Source organism: Mustela nigripes, chromosome 6, assembly GCF_022355385.1.
Source record: "Mustela nigripes isolate SB6536 chromosome 6, MUSNIG.SB6536, whole genome shotgun sequence".
In the NCBI taxonomy this organism is placed as follows: Eukaryota; Metazoa; Chordata; class Mammalia; order Carnivora; family Mustelidae; genus Mustela; species Mustela nigripes.
The window spans coordinates 86,540,076-86,560,555 of NC_081562.1; the positions used below are offsets into that span (position 1 = coordinate 86,540,076).

Sequence of the window (20,480 nt, forward strand, 5' to 3'; positions counted from 1 at the left end):
GCCCTGTTTTGAAAGACTTTTAAAGAGGATTCTTCATCGTTTCCGCTACTGCCCACTGCCACATACTCCTGTGTTTGTCTACATTCTGTATATAAGAAAATGAGGTGGGACCTTGAATTTGTTCTGATATACCATGGATCATATCTGGTGACTGAGCCAGGACCAGAATTCCTACTTTCTGATTTCCTGTCTGGTGCTCTTTTTGAACAGTCTTTCCCCCCACCCCTTTTCTTTACAATTTTATTTTAAGAAAGAGAGAAAAAGACCATGATCAGTGGGGAGGGGTACAAGGAGAGGGAGAAGCAGACTCCCTGCTGAGTAGGGATGCCTGCCATGGGGCTCAATCTCAGGACCCTGAGATCATGACCTGAGCCGACTGAGCCACCCAGGTGCCCCTGCACAGTCTTACAAGGAGAAAAGAATCAGGTTATGCTATTCAACTATAATTATTCCCATTTTAAAGATTCCAAGAGGTTAGGTATATTGTTTTGGTCATACTAGTAAGTAGTCTAACTTAGTTAAGAGTAGTAATTATACAGCTGACTTCACACTTCAGAGCCAAGATTAGGATTTCTCTTGAATTTTAGTCAAATATTCCTCCCTTCAGAGGTAGCTAAGGGTTGAGATCACTCTTGAGGTTTGTGTGTCAGGGCACCGTGTCTGCCTCCCATCTATCCTGGTACACGGTCCTCCCTGGAGTGCTTTGTTGCCTTTTTCCTGTGGACAGCCTGATGTCTGGACAGGCCCAGGAGAGCTTCACACAGAATCTGTTTTGACCCAAACATCATGAACCCACCACTGTGTTTTCCTGTGTCTCCTATCACTGATGCCGCCATTGCAATTAAGAAAGCTACACACAGGTTCAAATTTTAACTGGTGGCTCATACTTAAGTCTCAAATTCAAGTAGGTTAGATAGTTTTTTGATTTTGCTTTCAATCTAGGATGGAAAAAGGCCAGTAGTAGAGAACAGGACATACATGTGGTCCAGAGAAGGTGTATTTATAAATGGAAAGACAAACTGTAAATACTGGGTTGATAATAATTAACCTTTTCAACACATTGGTATTTCCAGAACTCCTGGGAAAATATTTATTGTATTTTCTCACAACTTGGCTTTTAAGCTTTCCAGTAGTTCTCTGCCCAACCAAGAAATTTCCTCACCGTGATCTTCCCGTTTGTTTATTCAGTGAATATTTACTGAGTACCTGCCATGAGTTAGACAGTCTAGATAACAGTTGTGAATGAGACAGACATAAATTATTAATTATAAGCATGACAAATGCTGTAGAGGGAAGTGTAAGCTGCTATTAAATTATTAATAATAATGGGGGAGGGAGAAGAATTGAAAGTCAGGAAAGGCTTTCTGAGGGAATTCCTATATTATTCAGCTGAGCCTGAAGAATGAGGAAGAGATAGACAGGTAGGACAGGGGAATGGAAGGAAGCATTCCAGGCAAAGGGAAGAGCATGTCTGAACCCTCAGAGGCAAGTAAGAGCTTGTCTCCTTTGAGGAGCTAAGCAGCAGTCAGGCTCAGGAGGGTACTTGCCAGAGGAAAAGAGCCACACACTGGAAAAGGAATTTCTTTTTCTTCTTAGAAATTATTGACTAAGAATTAATATTTCTGGAAAAAAATTATAATATTGCTGACCCATTGTTATTCCCATGGCATAAGAGAGAGAGTGGCCATGGCTCAAGGGTGGTGCTATAGGGAGGAGTAGAAGCCAGTAGCTAAGAGGGAGGCTGGGGGAGGTGGGGAGGGTTCTGAGGTGACTCTGATTCTGGGGCTTCTATCTTCTCAGGCCTGAAGACCATTGTGGGTGCCCTAATCCAGTCAGTGAAGAAGCTGTCAGATGTGATGATTCTGACAGTGTTCTGCCTGAGTGTTTTTGCTTTGATTGGACTGCAGCTGTTCATGGGCAATCTGCGAAACAAGTGTGTTGTGTGGCCCATAAACTTCAACGAGAGCTATCTGGAAAATGGCACCAAAGGCTTTGATTGGGAAGAATATATCAACAATAAAAGTAGGTGGCCCCTTCTCTGCAAGGGGCGAAAGACAAGTCTGTCTCTAATTTACATGGTCTGAAGCTATCACTGGGCTTTGAAAAGTCGTTGGGGCCAGAAAGGAATCCAGGGCTACTGAAGCAGCCTGAGGAAGTTATTCCCTGTTCTTGGGGTAGGATTGCATTCAGAAGCGCTCTCTGGGCTTTTTCTCTTCCTTTAAAACACAACATGGAACTTTGTAACTTTTTCACAGGCACCTAAACTTTTGTTTTCAAAATCAGGCTTAGGAGTTTGATAAAAATACCTTTTGCTTAGGAGTTTGATAAAAATACCTTGTAGTTGGGTTACCTCAGATGGTTCAGAATATGCCTCATAATCTCTCTTCATATTAGTAAGACCTTAGCAGTCAGTCCGGTGTGGGACGTCAGGTAATCTCTAAGTAACCATTTGAGCCCCTTATATTGAAGGAGTTTTAATAATTTCATTTCAGGAACCACAGCACTTGAGTCTGCAGTAAGGAGCGTTTGGTATGGTAGTACTTCCAAAGAATAATGGGGAAGAGTTAACAATATCACTACTCATCACCCTGGAGGAACTGAAGGCAGTTAAGTAGCCATAGGAAAGTGTTGCAAAGGTAATTTCAGGAACACATATAGGAAAAGGAAACGTGCCTTCTAATTAATACAGGACAATGTAATGTGGTCAGTGAGGGTTTTAGCTTATCTTTGGTAAAGAGAAGTTTTAGGGATAGAAGGCTAAGGTTGTATAGAGGAGTAAAGTGTTCAGAAAACTCCCTTTCAGATCCCTTAGACTGAAGTACCAGAAACTAGCATATAGATTTGAAATACGAGTGGAGGTCAAGGGTCTGTGAAAAGACATTGCATTACAGCTGTGTGGGAGCATTTTTCATTTGTAAGTATATATAAGAAAATAATTAATGGGAAAGAATTCTTAACAGGTCTTACTCTGTCAGGAAAGATTTATATGAGCTAAAATCAATGACTGTTTCTGCCGGGGCTAGTTAGGAACAGTGTAACCTTATTCTCTCATTCAGTTAAATCTGCCTTATTTATTTCTTGCTCTTCAAACTTTTCTAGCAAATTTTTACACAGTTCCTGGCATGCTGGAACCTTTGCTCTGTGGGAACAGTTCTGATGCTGGGTAAGTAGCTCGCCTAATTATATTCTTCTCCTTTAAAATAATGTGTCAGATGAAAATGGGGAGTATTTTCACTTTTCTTTGTGCTCATGTAGTAGATCCTAACTGGGTCTGACATATTGGTTGGCTCAGATTTTCTTCTTGTTTCATATTTGTCCATCCAAATTTGGCATTTCTCAAGTAGGTGAATGTGCCTATAGTTTCAAGCCAAAATAGAAAATGTGAAAGGCTGAGGATAGAGTCTATAACACCAGATACCTTGCTTGTCTCTTGTAGACTCCCCTCATTCTGATTATAACATGATTAATAAAATATGAAGTACGGAAACTGTCTTCATGATGGATTAGTAGCAAGGAGGACCCAAAACATACCAGGCCTGATGGCATGGGAAGGGGACAGAATAGCAACATAATGTATTTTTCCATTTTTAAAAAAGATTTTATTTATTTATTTATTTATTTATTTATTTATTTATTTGATTGTGAGACAGAGTGTGTGTGCCCACGAGCAGGGGGAGGGGGATGAAGCAGGCTCCCCGCTGAGCATAGACCAGAAGTGGGGCTAGATCCCCAGACCCTGGGGTCATGACCTGAGCTGAAGGCAGCCGCTTAAACAACTGAGACACCCAGGTGTCTCTTTTTTTCCCCATTTTTAAGAAATTGTGATAAAATATGTAGAGCATAAAATTTAGTCTTACAACCATTTTTAAGTGTCCTGTTCAATGTTGTAGAACCGTCACCACCATCCATCCACAGCACTTTCCATCTTCCCAAACTGGCACTGTACCCATTAAACGCTAACTTCCCATTTTCCCTTCCCCTCGCAGTCCCCTAGTGACCTCCATTCCAGTTTCTGTCTCTGATTTTGATTGCTCTAAGTGTGTCTTGTAAGTGGATCATGCAGGAATCGTCTTTTTGTGACTGGCCTCTTCCACTTCGCATGATGTCCTCATGGTTTACCATGTGACAGCATATATCAGAATTTCCTTTCTTTTAAGGCAGAATGACATTCCATTGTCTGTATATGCCACATTTGTTTATCTATTCATCTGTCAACAGACACTCATGTTACTGCCTTATCTTAGTTATTGTGAATAATGCTGCTATGAACACAAGTTTATAGCAACATAATGTGACTCTTGATTCTGCTACCTTTAGCTCTGAGACTTTTGGGAAGCCTTTCAACTTAGGTGAGCCTCAGTTTCTTCATCTATAAAATGGATTTAATATGTCTTGTTCTCACTTCCTCAAAGGGTTATTGTAATGATCCAATTAGATAGCATACATGAAAGTGCTTTGTGAACAGAAAATTATATGAATGTAAGGGTGTCACTTTATCCAGAGTATATTGGTCCTCTAGGAATTAGTGGTTAGATCACAAGTAGGCAGAGAGGCAGGCAGAGAGAGAGGAGGAAGCAGGCTCCCCGCTGAGCAGAGAGCCCAATGCAGGGCTTGATCCCAGGACCCTGAAATCATGATCTGAGCCGAAGACAGAGGCTTTAACCCACTGAGCCACCCAGGTCCCCCTGTAGGAATTAGTGTTTTAAGATGAGTACGACAACTAGAATTCTGTTTAATTTCTCTATCAAAGTAGAGACTAGAAATTACATTAAAATAAATACCAGGTGAGTCTAAAAACAGGAGAACTGATAAAACCAAAGTCACTGAAGCCCCCAGTATAACTTAGGTTGTCATTAAGGTTGACTATTAAGAAAACAGATATGATTAAGAGGAACTTCTAGCTGGCCAGAAGTTCCTGTCATTTGAGGTCTTAGCTAAGATGAATTTGGTTGAATTGCACATTGATGTGCATGAAGGACAGTGATTCTCAAATTTTGTCATGCATAAACATCACCTGGCATGCCTCTTTAAAATGCAGATTCGTGACTTCCATGTCCAGAGCTTTTATTCCTGGGTCTGAGTAGGGCATAGGAATCAGCATTTTTAGGAGGCATGCCCAGTGATTCTGATCCTAGGGTCTTTTCAGAACGTCTTTTTTTTTTTTTTTTTAAATTGACCTGACTAGGAATGCCTCAGTGGCTTATGCAGCTGAGTGTCTGCCTTTGGCTCAGGTCTTGATCTCGGGGTCATGGGATCAAGTCCAGCATCCGGCTCCTTGCTTGGTAGGGAGCCTGCTCTCACTCTCCCTGTCACTCCCCCTGCTTGTGCTCTCTCTCTCTCCCTCTGGAAAATAAATAAAATCTTTAAAAAAATAAAAATAAAAAAGTTGACCTTTTTTCTTTCTTTTTTTTTCTTTTCCTTCCTTCCCTTCCATTTCCTTCCTTCCTTCCTTCTCTGACTTTCTAGATGGTTACTTATTATCTCCACAGTGCTGGAGATGACTTAAATTTGATGATTGGGTGGAATTATATTGAAAAGCCCTGAACGTCCTTTCTTTTCTCAGGCAATGCCCAGAGGGATACCAGTGTATGAAAGCAGGAAGGAACCCCAACTACGGTTACACAAGCTTTGACACTTTCAGCTGGGCCTTCTTAGCATTATTTCGCCTTATGACCCAGGACTACTGGGAAAACTTGTATCAGTTGGTAAGTAGTAAACAACTCTTCTTTTGAGTGCTGCCTTTTATTTCTTTGGTGACGGAATTCACATGAGGGTTTGTGGGTTTGGAGACATTCTGTGTAAGAGACCTTCAGTGAAGATATTATATAGGATGGCAGGATGTCATTTCTCAGAGTCAGCCGGTTTACAAAATTATGTGAATTCTCCCAGCTCCTATCCCGGTTTCTTGAGTAACCAGTCACATATGGCCATAGAGGTTCACAGCCTTGACAGCCTTTTGCCTGGTCTGGGAATCTGCTATCTCTGTTTACTTCCTATTGTTCCAACAGACCACCTGCAGTATTTTTCTTCTCAGATTTTTGGCTGAGGGCATCTTTTTAAGGAATATCAATTAAACATACTGTACAAGGCACTATACTAGACATAATAAAGATGAGATTTCTATCCACAAGGATCTCAATGTATCAACATTTGTGAGATCTGTAACACATCTGAACTAGTTCAGGTAGGTTGTAACAGATTAAAAAAAAGAAAGGTCTACCATTCTGTTGGGCTATCTTGGTGATTGTAGCAAGTTATTTAAATTTGCTATTGGTGATGGAGAAGTAAGTCTAGGTGATTGCCAAGGGTCATCCAGCTTAGAAATTCCATGATAATTCATTGTTTTCTATTTGACTCTGTCTTTTGGTGATGCCAGTTTGAGAATGAGAAACATGTCTTGCTTAGGCATGAAGGACCTCTTGAAGGGAAGCTTCTAATTTTCAGAACCCATAAGGAATCCTTGCTTTCTGTTGGATAGCCTTGAGCTCTTAGGTTCCAGTCTTTCTCTTGAAATATTTGTGGTCGATGCTAAGTTCCATTAAATATTTTGATTAAAAGAATAACACTGAAAACTAAGTAATAGTGTGTCATGTATACATAACCTGAAACCCAAGTGTTCTTTGATGTCTGTTTGCTCACTACTAGTGAAGGGGATAGTCCTAGGATCTTCTTTTTCTCTACTGTTCTTTATGCCTCTTTAAAAATCCACCCTATTACAGAAGGATAAGGAAGGATGTCACTCAAGATGGGACTTTTTGTGACTTGGACATGATTCCTAAGAATCATGTCTAGATTTTCTATAGAATTTGTCTATAAAAGCTCTTTGAGGACCCGTAGATAAATGAGCTGAAGTCCTGTATTCTTTTCTTTATACTTGTTTTAGAACCAACTAACAAAGTCAAATATAATTCTTAGCTCAGAGCATTTTTTCCTTTAAAAAAAAGGAATCAAGTATTTTTCCATGAAAGGAGTATATTTGGAGTATTTGGAAATGAAGATAATATTTTCTGTCACAATGAATGGGAGGTACTAGTGACATTTACTCTGAGTTGAGGACAGACAAAGCCATTTGGCCATTGGGACGCTAAGTGCTCTGCAGCATGAAGGCGCACCACGCAGTAAAGGACTGTTCTCAAAACGCAACGGTGCCCCTGCAGAGGATCATTATATTATCCCATGAGTGGTTTTCAGCCTGCTTCACTGGATGCACATGACTCAGAAAATTGTTTCTGTCTTTACAGACCTTACGAGCAGCTGGGAAAACATACATGATATTCTTCGTCTTGGTCATTTTTGTGGGTTCTTTCTATCTCGTGAACTTGATCTTGGCTGTGGTGGCCATGGCTTATGAAGAGCAAAATCAGGCAACACTGGAGGAGGCAGAGCAGAAAGAGGCTGAATTCAAAGCAATGTTGGAGCAACTTAAGAAGCAACAGGAAGAGGCACAGGTTGGGGATCAGTTCTTTGCTACAGTAACTTCCTGCCAGATCACGGTGACTAAGGCTCCATCTGACTGTCATTCTAGTTGATCTTTTTTAGGCACATGGTCAAATAGAAGTCATTAATCTGATTAAAATAACCCAAGTAACAACTTGCAGATGGTTGGTCCAGTTACTCCATTTGTCTTAGTGGCCCAATTGTTTGTTAATATGATCTCTAGTGTTCACTGCTCTGGTGGCTGGGGGACGACAAGTGGTCAGAGCAGGGTATATAGTGTCTCATGTAAGCACAGCCTTTTTGTTGAGGAAATCATTAGTATCTCCTTCAGAGATTCTCTGCAGTCATGAAAGTATTGGTTGTACTTGAAAAGAAGACACACGTAAAATAGTAACGTAAGATTTGAAAAACAGACTAGTGATCCCACCACCCTAACACTTTGCTGTCTGATCCTTATCCAGATATACAAGTGTTTTTATACTGTTGGGCCTGTAATGTATAATATAGTTTCACAGCATTCATCTTCAGAGTTGCCCAGAAGAAATCTTGTAGTACCAAGAATGCAGCTAAATTCTTGTGTGAGAAACTCAAGAGAATAAATCCCAGAGTTCTCATCACTGGTTTCTGCTCTGATTGCCTAAGACCACGTGCCACAACAGAGATTAGTGAGAAAATGGAGACAGCAGATCCTGGCCGTAGTCTCCTCTGCAGGCTGCTTTGCCTTCCTCCTTCCCTCTGTTTCCCCCATCTGTGGGAAAGGAAATGATCTGCACTAGTTGCTTGGCTTGGGGTGGGGGTGGGAGGCTCCAGTGAACTGCTTCTGACTGGCCTGTCACTGTGGCTCCTCCCCTAGGCCGCTGCCATGGCCACCTCTGCAGGCACTGTCTCAGAAGATGCCATCGAGGAAGAAGGTGAAGAAGGGGCAGGCTCTCCTCGCAGCTCCTCTGAAATATCAAAACTCAGTTCCAAGAGTGCCAAAGAAAGGCGTAACAGGAGGAAGAAGAGGAAGCAGAAGGAACTCTCTGAAGGAGAGGAAAAGGGGGATCCTGAGAAGGTGTTTAAGTCAGAGTCAGAAGATGGTATGAGGAGGAAAGGCTTTCGGCTGCCAGACAACAGAATAGGGAGGAAATTTTCCATCATGAATCAGGTAAACTCTTTGCACGGGATCAAATAAGCCTAAGAAATTCTGCTTTTTCTAATCTCACTTGATTCTCATATTCACCATTGGCTCTTCATTTTCGAGCCCCTTCCCTGCATCCTCTGGCCTATCTCTCCATAGAGGTAGGTGTTACAGGCGTGTTAGGATGGTCCTCGCTCCAAGGCTGCCCCCCCCCCAAGTCTGGCCCTTGGACCACGTGATTGCCTTTGGCGGACTTATTTCAGCCAGAAGATCCATGTCACTCCAGTGGGCCTTCCATTCTAAAACTTCAGGAAGCACCTTTCTCCTTAAAGCTCAGAACAGCAGAATTTAGCTTTCAAACATCTCCGCTTAAGAACTGCATATTAAAAAAAAAAAAAGCAAAAAAAAAGAACTGCATATAATTGTAGGTTTAAAAAAAAGAGTCCTGAAACTCTTTAGGTCACCTTATTTGAGTGTGGCAAATTCTAGTAATTAATTATTCTAGGTATATGGTGTCATGCTGATAAATTAGCGTATGGTGGATTAAAGCCTCCAGTTGTAGCCAACTTTGATAAATGGGGAAACCAAGAGGAAGAGAGAGGAGAGGACTTATGGATAATTACTGAGCATTCTGTTACTATAAATATCACCACATAACACCTATTTTTGGATTTCAAAGAACACCACCGAAATCCAGTTCTTAGTCCATTTAATTCCCCATTTTAAGGAAATGCTAGAAAGTTTGTAAGGTATAGAGTAGATTACAGTTACCAGTTTTATGGTAGTGTACCCAGTGTCTCTTCTTATTTCCAAGAGATGCTTCGTTGTGCCTCTCCCTGGTATCTCTCACTTCCCAGTTCATTCTCTGCTAGTCCTGTTCACTTTATCACAGCAGAATCTCTCGTGTAATCCCCTTCCTTCTATCCTATTATTCCTATCTTAGTTGAGACCTTTGTATTTTTCATTCTACTGCAGTTAGCCACTGCATGTTTGTTTCTTCTGATCTTTCTCCTTCTCCTTCATGTTTTTTATACCGTTGACAGAGCTCTCATTATTTACCCCCAAGAACTCATGGAGTGCCTGCCATGCACTGGGGATTGTGACGGGTCCTAGAGATTCATGGGGGTTCAAACACCATCGCTGTAGTGGAGTGGCCACTGAAATTTATTTCTGTAATAGCATCGATGGTTCCATATTGTTCCATAATTGCACTAGGCTGGAGTATTTTAGAGAGCACAGATCTAACACAACTAAATGGGAATTAGTCAGGTAATATATGCGTGTGTTGGTGAGGGAGCAGGAGGACAGAAGAAAGACATTCCAGATTTGGAAGAAAGTAACTTCCAGTGTGGACACCCCAAGCTCGAATCACACGTAGAGTGGTCTTTTAGACACACACATAGGCAAATGATGGCTTCTGTAAGAGGTCCTGAGGTGAGAGATGGTGGTTGGAACTGTTAGACTTGATGAGATACTCAAAGAGGTTGTAGGAGGCAAAGAAAGGAATGGTGGGCTAGGGGCACAACCACGGACATCCATGGGCACTGGAAATGAAGCTACTGCCAGAAACCAAATGAATGGTCATTAGAGGTCATTAGAAGTGCTGAGAACCAGTTCAGTGAAGCCCAGAGAGCACAAAGGTTGGAAAAGCAGGGGAGTGATCGGTGGATTGAAATTTAACAGAAATGCGTCATGAGCTCAGAATTGGAAATATGCGCTCGATTTGGCAATATAAGTCCTTGAGAACTTTAGAGACACATTTCAGTCCAGGAGAAGGATGGATACCATATGGAAGTGGAATGGGAAGTGAAGACAGTGAGTGTAGACTTCTCATACAGACTTCTTTAAAGAATATGGGGGAAATTATTTTTATAATCTAGGTGGGGAGCCCAGAAAGGGGAAGTAGAGGTAGAAAATGGAGTAGTACAGAAAAGAAATGGAGCACAGGCTTAGCAGATGTAAAAATAGATGTAGTCTTTAACAGGAAAGGGGCCCCTCGTCCCCAGATGTCAGGATTATAGGGGAGGGTGGGTGTGGATAAGTTTGTAGGTAGGAGGTAGGAATTTGAGGAAGATGACACTGGACAGGATCTAGTGTACAGTAATACGGGAAGGGAGTGAGAGATTGAGTAGGAGGTTTAAAGAAAATATTGACAGTGTAGAATAGTTATCACGAAGAATGGGAGAGGGAATTACCTAATCAGATTCACTCTGTCTACTGATGAAGGACCAGCCTCTCCTGGCCTCCTCAGACCCAGTCACCGCGCCCTGTCGGGCACCCTGCACTTACACCAGAATGAACTGCTAGATGCTTCTCATATACGAGGTTTGTTTCCTACCCTCAGTTTTGCTCCAGAAAGCCCCTCTCTAAGTTGCCCTACTTTTCTCTCTCTCTCAATGTCCACACCAAACCACCATATTCACTCTTCACATCCTTCTCTCAGAAAACCTTCCCAGTCTCCCCCATTCCACACTTCGTTGGACATTACCATTTTATCTTTCCATTATGTTTTATACATACCTTATATGTTGCTCTTTACTCTGCTTAGACTCGCATTCTTCCTCTCTTAGACAAAGTGCTCAAGGCAGGGCCTGCATATGGCTAGCATTCAGATATTTGTTGGACAAATGAAGGGGGGAGTTTTATAAATCTGATTTCACCCCTTCTGGGACTTCTTTGTGGCCTAGAACCAGTACTCCGTCTCACCTTCACCTCACCTTTCTCATAATTCAGCCTCTTTTGGGGAAAAGTGTGATTCAGCTTTGTTGTCATCCAACCCTTGTCTTGAGAGCCATCACTGAGCTAGTTAATGAATACCTTAGTGCAGTTATTGAATGGTCTCTGATTAATCTATAGGCTTTAGCACAGAGTTGCACTGATTGCTCCCTAGCTCAAAAAATAAAACTGGGCCTCTGAAATGTCCTGCTTTGCATGAAAATGTTCACTTCCTCTCATTTCTCCATCTGAAAAAATCTGTAGATTCCTAGAGGCCATGGCTGTCTGCCAAGACTTGCTGAGAAACCCCACATGGAAGTCATATTCTTTGTCCCAGGACTCTTCTGCCATTTCTCTGGTTTTATCTGGAAGAATGAGGAAACTGAGGCCCAGAGAGATTAACTAACTCATCTAAGGTCGTGTGGCTAGTAGATGTTAGAATCCGGATTTGAACGAGGTCCTTTAGAACGTAGAGCTTGTACTCCTGAACACTATAGTTTGTAGCCACCCCTCCCCACTCACCTCCACACATACACCCCTCCCCACTCACCTCCACACGTACACCCCTCCCCAGTCACCTCCACATGTACACCCCTCCCCAATCACCTCCACACATACATGACTATCTCTTGTTGGCTCACCAGCGAACGTGGCTTCCATTTCCCATGGCCTGTTCAAGTGTATGTCCATTTCCTTTATGTCCATATCCTCAGAGAGCCCCTTAAGTCATCTGCCTCCCCCATTTCCTATTCAGTTCTCCATAAAATTACTACTATGGTTTTAGGGCTTAGGACAGTTCATGAAAAGTAAGTATTTTCAGTTTTTCATAGTATTTTAATTTTTCCACTGCAGCATTTCTCAAGTTTTTTGATCTTAGGACCCCTTGCTATCCTCAAAAATTGAGGACCTTGGGGCACCTGGGTGGTGTGGTCGATTGACTGTCCAAAGTTTGGTTTCACCTCAGGTTGTGATCTCGGGGTCATGGGCTCGAGCCCTGTGTCCAGTTCAGCACGAAGTCTACTCAAGACTCTCTCTCTTGCTCGCTCCCCCTCTCTGCCTCCCCCTTATATTTTCTTGCTTATTCACTCTCTCTAAAAGGAATCAATCTTTTAAAAATAAATAAATAAAAATCCTTTGCTGTGTTAGCACCATAGATCTTTAACTCATGAATGATTTGTAGTATCCTGCATTGATCATCTGGGAAATACTGGTTCACTGAGTTACATAGATCTTCCAAGTACTGACACACCATATTAAAAAATTGCATAAATTATTATCATGACCAGCTCATCAGAGAGTCTAAATACTGTGAAACTGTCAGGCTCTCAGAGTCCACTCTATACTTATGAGAAAATTAAAGTGAGAAAGGCAGATATCATTTTAGTATTATTGTGAAATAGTTTTGACCTTTTGCCCCCTTAAAAGGATCACAGGACCCCCAGGAGTCCCTAGACCACACTCAGAGAATAACTGCTGTTTGGGGAAGAAAAAGTGAAGTGAAGAAAAAGTGAAATATGACATGACAGGGAACATTTAAATCACTAATTTATTGCATCCTAATCATCCCAGTCACTGTTAAGCCTTGTCCCAACAGATGGCTGACATGGGTGCCCTAAAATCCTCAGTTAGTTTTTCAGTGGGAAAATAGGAGGGCCACCTCCTCAAATCAAGAACACCCCCGAGCTATTCTCCCAAGCAAATGCCTGGACCTTGGGTAGTATATTTAGTGAGCTGTGATGTGCCTGCTTGAAAAGGACCAGAAGCTGGTGCACCTGGGTGGCTCAGTGGGTTAAGCTGCTGCCTTCGGCTCAGGTCATGATCCCAGGGTCCTGGGATCAAGTCCCGAATCGGGCTCTCTGCTCAGCAGGGAGCCTGCTCCCCTCTCTCTCTCTCTCTGCCTGCCTCTCTGTCTACTTATAATCTCTGTCTGTCAAATAAACAAATAAAATCTTTGAAAAAATAATAAAATAAATAAATAAATAAAAATCTTAAAAAAAAAAAAAAAAAGAAAAAGAAAAGGACCAGAAGCTCCTGATGGGTGAATGGCTAAGGTCCATGCATTTATAGCCTAGATCCCAGGAGCTAGTAGAGCCCAGGGTCCTGAGTCATCACTGAAACCCTCCAGCCCAGGCACGGTGAGACTGAGGAGAGGCTGGGGTGGCTAACTTCAGGATGTATTTCCTTGGAGAATAGACTAGAGCAGGATTGAATGCTGGGTCCAAGGAGAGGTGCAACAAATTCTTTTTTCCCCGCCCACACTTATCACAGGCAACCCTTTCGCCAAGAATGGAACAGGGGATTAAAGAATAATAGATTATTTTCTTTTAGCATTATTGTCTCAGGATCCTGATTTCTATGCATTTGTAGGTCACTGAATTGATCATTATCTTACTTATCACTTTCCTATCAGTTAGGAATAGATCTCATATAGTATATATTTCTGACTAGGCTGCAAGATGCAAGAAGGCGGGAACCGTGCTGTATATCTTCTTTATGACCCTGTCTACATCACTTAGTACACACTAGGTATTTAATGATCATTTGTCAAGTAAATGAAACCTCTTTCCTAATGTGGAGACCTAATGTACTGTGTAGTGTCAGCAGCCAGCATTGGCTTAATGCAAAATCCAGGGAAGTGAACTATGAAAAGTGAGGCAGTGACCTAGTGCAGGTGTGGAGTAATGCCCAGGTGTGGGTGGCCAGTTTACAGCATATAATCTAAATACATGTTCATGAAATTGAACACTGCACCTACGATATACAAAGCCCTCCAGGAGATAAAAAGATGAATCAGACAGTGTGTCCTTAAAGAGCCTGTAGTTGGTTTAAAAAGGGAGCTAAAAGCAAGTATATAAAGAACTGTAGTTAAAAGTAGAGTGCAGGGACTCTGAAACAGAGGCTGGGGCTGTGGAAGGGTAGAGGAGGTTTACAGAGGAAGATGCTGAAGAGCTGGACCATGGACAGTGGTGAGGAGTTCCACAGCGGGAAGTGCAGAGCATACAGACCCGCAGGCAGTGTGGCTCAGTGATTGGGTCTCTGTAGGGAAAGAGTGAAAGATAAAATGGAAGAAGTTAGTTACAGTCAAAGCTAGGAGGATTTTGAAGGACATTTTTAGGACAATGATTGATGATATTAAGTGTGCTCATGGAATTTAGCAAAGGCACCCAAGAGTTCCTGAGTCTTGTCTTGTCCTGACCATATTTCTCCCTAGTGAGCCCTGCAAGGGAGATACAAAAGCCCAAGGCACTGTTACTAACATCTAACACAGAACCTCAGAACCTTACACTGAACTGAACACATGGGTAGAAGCTCAAAGATATTTCCTATCCCCCTACCCCGCCATCAAATCTTGGGATCTTACTGTATTTTTTTTAAAGATTTTATTTATTCATTTGTAAGAGAGAGAGACAGAAAGAGCACGAATGGGGTAGAGGCAGAGGGAGAGGGAGAAGCAGACTCCTCGCTGAGCTGGGAGCCTGACTTGGGGCTCAGTCACAGGACCTGGAGATCATGACCTGAGCCACCCAGGTGCCCCAAGGGATCTTATTGTCTTAATCATTGTTTTAATTTTCTGTGTATTATGATGCTTTGACATTTTAGGAGCCTTGCTAACTAGGGAGAGACTGCTCCTCCCAGTGCAAACTTAATTCTTAGACAGTGAACAACTTGTCTGAAAGTGTTCCTTTCATATACAAATCAACCAATCCAAACCCTCAGCCCCAGCTTTATTTAATGCACACACATCAAGACACGCAAAACCATGGGGCACCTGGGTGGCTCAGTGGGTTAAGCCTCTGCCTTCGGCTCAGGTCATGGTCTCAGGGTCCTGGGATCGAGCCCCACATTGGGCTCTCTGCTCAGCAGGGAGTCTGCTTCCCTTCCTCTCTCTCTCTGCCTGCCTCTCTGTCTATTTGTGATCTCTGTCTGTCAAATACATAAATAAAATCTTTTTAAAAATTAATTAATTAATTAATTAAGTTGTCACCCAAAAAAAAAAAAAAAAAAAGACACACAAAACCAGTGTTTCCTCTGCCCTCAGTCACTCTGAGGGTCAGGTATTGGACAGCTAGGACCACTTCTATAGACCAGAGCCTGCTGAAATTACTCAAACCACCTGATCCTAAACTTGTCAGATATGCCTACTCTGCCTCAGCCATTCCTTCTGAGGAAACCATCATGCAGGCTCTGAACGATGCTTTTTCCCTACTCCTTTTGCCTCCTAACCCTAGTACCTCCCCATGAGGCCCTGCCTGGCATGGCATGGCATGCCACCTTCTTTTGAGAGCTATAAGTAATAAACTCTTCCAAAGGTAGCTGTCTCTGTGTCGATCACCTTACCATTTCTCATTAGAACAAAATAGGTACAATAGCAGGGTTTTGCCTTTGGCATAGCACATTGCCCTGAGGTATAAAAATTTAGGGGATGCCAGTCAAGGGACAATTGGAAACATTAGTGTCGGGGCACCTGGGTTGCTCAGTGGGTTAAGCCTCTGCCTTTAGTTCAGGTCATGATCTCAGGGGGCTGGGTTTGAGCCCCATATCGGGCTCTCTGCTCAGCAGGGAGCCTACTTCCCTGTCTCCCTCTGCCTGCCTTTCTGCCTACTTGTGATCTCTCTCTCTCTGTCAAATAAATAAATAAAATCTTAAAAAAAAAAAAAAAAAAGAAAACATTAGTGTCTTTAAGTTTTCTTAAACCCAGGAAATTTAAATCCATTGTAAGGCTTTCCAAATTTACCTCTCTTATAATTAGGGCCTTTGGGGATTTTAAAATCAGGAGTGGGGTAGATGTCACTTGGATACGTATTAGTATATTTATTAAAAAAGAAAAATAAGTTCATAATTTCTCAATTAAAAGAAGTCTGATTTGGCCAATTGCTTTGACAATGAGAACTGGCTTTGCTAACCTGTATCATATGGTAGACATTTTTGTAAATAAAATGAGCCGAATCTTTAGCTTTAAGGTTTTGGTGAAAATATCTTTAAAGCATGTAGTAAGATAAAATTATTTTATTAAAAAATTAATGTTGGAAAAAAATTTACAGTGGCAGTGATGTATTAAAATGAATGATATTTTGATTATTCCAACCATTTCTTTTGGGTTAAATAAGGTTCCTCTAAGTAAAAGAATAACCTCTTTAAGACTAACCCATATTTTTTTAGTAAATAAAAATGAAGCCTTTTTGGCATCCTCAGAAATCAAGAAATGGAATACTTCTAACAAATAGGTAACAAATCATTTGGCAGATTGGGTGGTTTGCAGTTCTTTGCTTTCAATAAATTTGAAAGACTACCCAATATGATTGTCAGCCAGTAGATCATTAGGATAAATTTTGCTGATAGCTTATTATGTGAATCTGGTATATCATTTGAAAGGAGATTGAAGAACTGAGTGACATTACTATAACCAAATTCTTCTGTTCCAAGATACTATTTATGTGAATAGAATTTCTCAGCACTTAAAATCTATATTAGATAGAGAAGGGAGAACTGATGTTGAGCCATTTTTGATTCTAATAATATTACTGTCTACAAATATTTCATCACCAAAAACACCAATTGGAAAAGAACTCATTAAGAGACACATTTTAATAAAATTTTCTTTTAAGCTTAGTAATTACTTATAAAATGTATAACATCTATATATATCTTGATCAATTATATTAATAAGAATTATAATTAAAAAATAAATCCGAGAGAATTTTTTAAAAAATTCTAAGAGACTCATGGTCACAGAAATTTTTTTTTTTAATTTTAAGTACTGTTTATTTATAACTTTTTGTTGAAGAAAATTGTTGATCAAAGGTGATCAATAAAATATAGTAAAGCATAAAAATATACATTAGCATACAATTCTCTAGAGAATGTGGAATTGGAAGTATGGGTTGAAAGAGTAAAAGAAATGGGGAGAAATTTGTGAGTGATAAATAAAAGTTTTATTTTAAAATGTTAGTGCAGGGGCCCCTGGGTGGCTCGGTCATTTGAGCATCTACCTTCTGTTCAAGTCATGATCCTGGAGTCCAGGGATTGAGATCAAGCCCCACATCAGGCTCCGTGTTCTCTTCTCATCCTGCTTGTGCTCTCTCACCCTCTCTCTTATAATAATAATAATTAAAAAATAAATAAAATGTCAGTGTAGGGAGAACCTGGGTGTCTCAGTTGATTAAGCACCGACTCTTGATCTCAGCTCACATCTTGATCTCAGGGTTGTGAGTTCAAGCCCCGAGTTGGGCTCCACACTGCTTGTGAAATGTACATAAATAAATAGTGCTGGGAATTTTATAATTTAAAAATAATTAAACTTTTGATGGGGGCACCTGGGTGGTTTTGTCCATTAAGCATCAGCCTTTGGCTCAGGTCATTATCCCAGGTCCTAGGATGGAGCCCACACTGGGCTCCCTGCTCACTGGGGAGTCTGCTTTACCCTCTCCTTCAACCCCCCTTCCATCATGCTCCCCCCCCCTCTCTTGCTCTGCACTCTCTCTCTCAAAGTTGTCTTTTTTTTTTTTTAATTAACTTTTGATGAAAAAAATGTTGACTTTAAAATGGAGTCAGAGGGAACATACATAATAGTCAACTGAACAAAAAAATACTCCAAGGCCTCCGTTGGCCTAGGACTTACGGTCAGGGCATGTACTCATTGAGAGAATAGTGAGTGATTGAGCACTTTCACATTCTCTCCTTTTTGCCAAGTGTGGCATGGAGGCTCTCTTGAGTAAACGAGCTCATAGTAATGGGAAGTAGACACAGCATGTGTTTCCTGGTGCATTAGACTCTACATGGAGCTCGAGATAAAAGCATCGTTGCAATGCATGGGTGAACAGTGAGTAAAAATTTTGTATGGTTAGCTGTTGGAAGACCTACGCATCACAAGGCAATGGGGCAAGAAGCGAGCGCTTACGGGTGTTGAGTCGTACTAGGAACGAAACATCCAGAAGTGCTTTGTGGGAACACTTGTGTTCTGATAGCAGGAAAGCAAGGCTGAGGCAGGTTGGGGAGGCCAACAGCCTCGGCTCAGCCTGTGCGGGGTGCGCTTCCCGTCTCACGCCTGTCTCTGTGTTTTTTTCTGTCTCCCTGCCCTGCAGTCCCTGCTCAGCATCCCGGGCTCCCCGTTCCTCTCCCGGCACAACAGCAAAAGCAGCATCTTCAGCTTCAGGGGGCCCGGGCGCTTCCGCGACCCGGGCTCGGAGAACGAGTTCGCGGACGACGAGCACAGCACGGTGGAGGAGAGCGAAGGCCGCCGGGACTCGCTCTTCATCCCGATCCGGGCCCGCGAGCGCCGCAGCAGCTACAGCGGTTACAGCGGCTACAGCCAGGGCAGCCGCTCGTCGCGCATCTTCCCCAGCCTGCGGCGCAGCGTCAAGCGCAACAGCACCGTCGACTGCAACGGCGTGGTGTCCCTCATCGGTGGCCCCGGCTCGCACATCGGCGGGCGGCTCCTGCCAGAGGTGAAAATAGATAAGGCAGCTACCGACGACAGTGTAAGGAAGTAAACGCATAGACCGAGGCTAGGCATGGCAGTCTCTCCCGCGCCCTCCTCTCTTCTCTCCCGCCGGCCTCTGGCTCCCACGCTCCCTCCCCCACTCTCAAGTCTCTGTCCCCACCAGTGCCGCCCGCTTCTGTCCTCTCCCTCCTGCTCTGATTCTGTTTCTCTCTTCCGCCCCTCCTTTTCCCATTCACTTTAATCCCTGCTCTGTCCACCCCCGCCTCCTTCTCCCTCGTTTCTGTTGCCCTACCCCATCAGCTCCTTGCTTTCTTTTACCTCCTTTTCTTTCTCCCCATCTTTGCAAGTCTTTAGCAGCCTACTGTTTCCCTCTCCTCACCTGCTCTCACTGAATGCCTCTGGCCAGCGGATCCTGCCATGATGGAATGAGAATTGCCACCACCAATGACAAGTCTGAGCCGGTTTGGAACTACCATTGCTTCTCTCCCTCCCACTCCTGTCCCCATAGGGAAACAGCCTGGAATTTAAAGCTCTGATCTTTCTGTTAAAAAACAACAACAACAATATAGCTCAGAATAATTTTCCAAGTCTCCTCTGTAAGAAGGAGGTGTGATTTATCCAAAGAGGAAGGTGGATGCCTGGTGTGGCGAGCGGGAGGTGTGCATCAGGGAAAGCCAGGGAAGGAGAGGTTAGGGAAGCCAGTGCAGAACTGGAGCTAGACGTTCAAAAGGGATTGAAATGGAAATAAATCCAAGGAGGGAAAAGTGGGAGGTTGGGGCAAGAACACATGGTGTATGGGGGAGGAAGGAAAAGGGAAGCGAAAGATGAATTTTAAATGTAATCAAATGTCAGGCTCTGGAGGAGCTGCATATAATAGCTTCATAAAATCACTTGTCTAGGGGGTTGGCTAATGGCTCCCCTCTTTGGGAAAAGCCATCTCTTCACATTTCTTTAAATTCTAAGCTGTTTATACCTTTTTTTTTCTAATTTCAAATTCTTATAACCTCAGTGATCCTAATCCTCCGTACCTCTAACTCCCTAACTTCCTTCAGTCCTTCCTTAGCTGGCATAAGCTCCTTGAGACAGCATGCCAGTCCGTTTTGTTCTAACACTTCAGTTTCCTCTAACACAGCACGGAGACAGCCTATCCTCTAATTAGCATGATGCATGCGTGGAGGAGAACTGGACAGTCAAGGCTGGAATTACTCCCAGTGATCTGTTTGTAACATTTCAGGACAGTTGTTGACAGATACAAACTCAAAGGCACTTAGGATGTGTTTGACATGGTCTTTTCTCTCCTGCCTTTTTATTTAATAGCAAAATACCCCCCCTCTCACACACACACGTTTGTTTAGCTCTTTACAAGCTACAAATTACTTCTACGTTCGTTATTTAATTTGCTCTGAATCAAAATTTTCTGTAAGGCTGACCAAGTGGAGGGCATTATTCCTGTTTCTAGATGGGGAAGTAGGGCTCAGAGGATTTGGGCTCCTTGAGGCCCCCACAGCTCATTGTTGATAGAGCCAGAGTCTTAGGGAAAAATCAGTCTTCTCTTTTTCAGTGAATTTTAATGCCTTCTTTGTTTAGTCATGTGGCCATTTTTCTTCTGGAAAACTGTTTCTTTAATATAATAGGAACAATAATAATAACAACAAACAGTAGCTCCAGAATCCCCCCCAAAACCAGATAGTTGGCCAAAATAGATGTTACAGATGATTATCTTTCCTTTAAATATAATTTTGGATAGTCCCTAATTCTATATCTAGA

The 20,480-nt window shown here is 42.3% G+C and overlaps 1 protein-coding gene across 2 annotated transcripts in view; it reads left to right on the forward strand.

Moving 5' to 3' along the window:
• The window catches only part of SCN8A (sodium voltage-gated channel alpha subunit 8), a 175,938-nt gene that overhangs the window by 94,736 nt on the left and 60,722 nt on the right, over positions 1–20,480 (forward strand). Inside the window, exons 7-12 of one of the 2 annotated variants that reach the window (XM_059403160.1) lie at positions 1,801–2,022; positions 3,100–3,163; positions 5,564–5,705; positions 7,242–7,448; positions 8,291–8,584; positions 18,355–18,750. In XM_059403160.1, coding sequence (XP_059259143.1) covers positions 1,801–2,022; positions 3,100–3,163; positions 5,564–5,705; positions 7,242–7,448; positions 8,291–8,584; positions 18,355–18,750 — 1,325 coding nt within the window. The remainder of the gene's footprint in view (positions 1–1,800; positions 2,023–3,099; positions 3,164–5,563; positions 5,706–7,241; positions 7,449–8,290; positions 8,585–18,354; positions 18,751–20,480) is intronic. The other variant, XM_059403158.1, reaches the window with a different exon arrangement.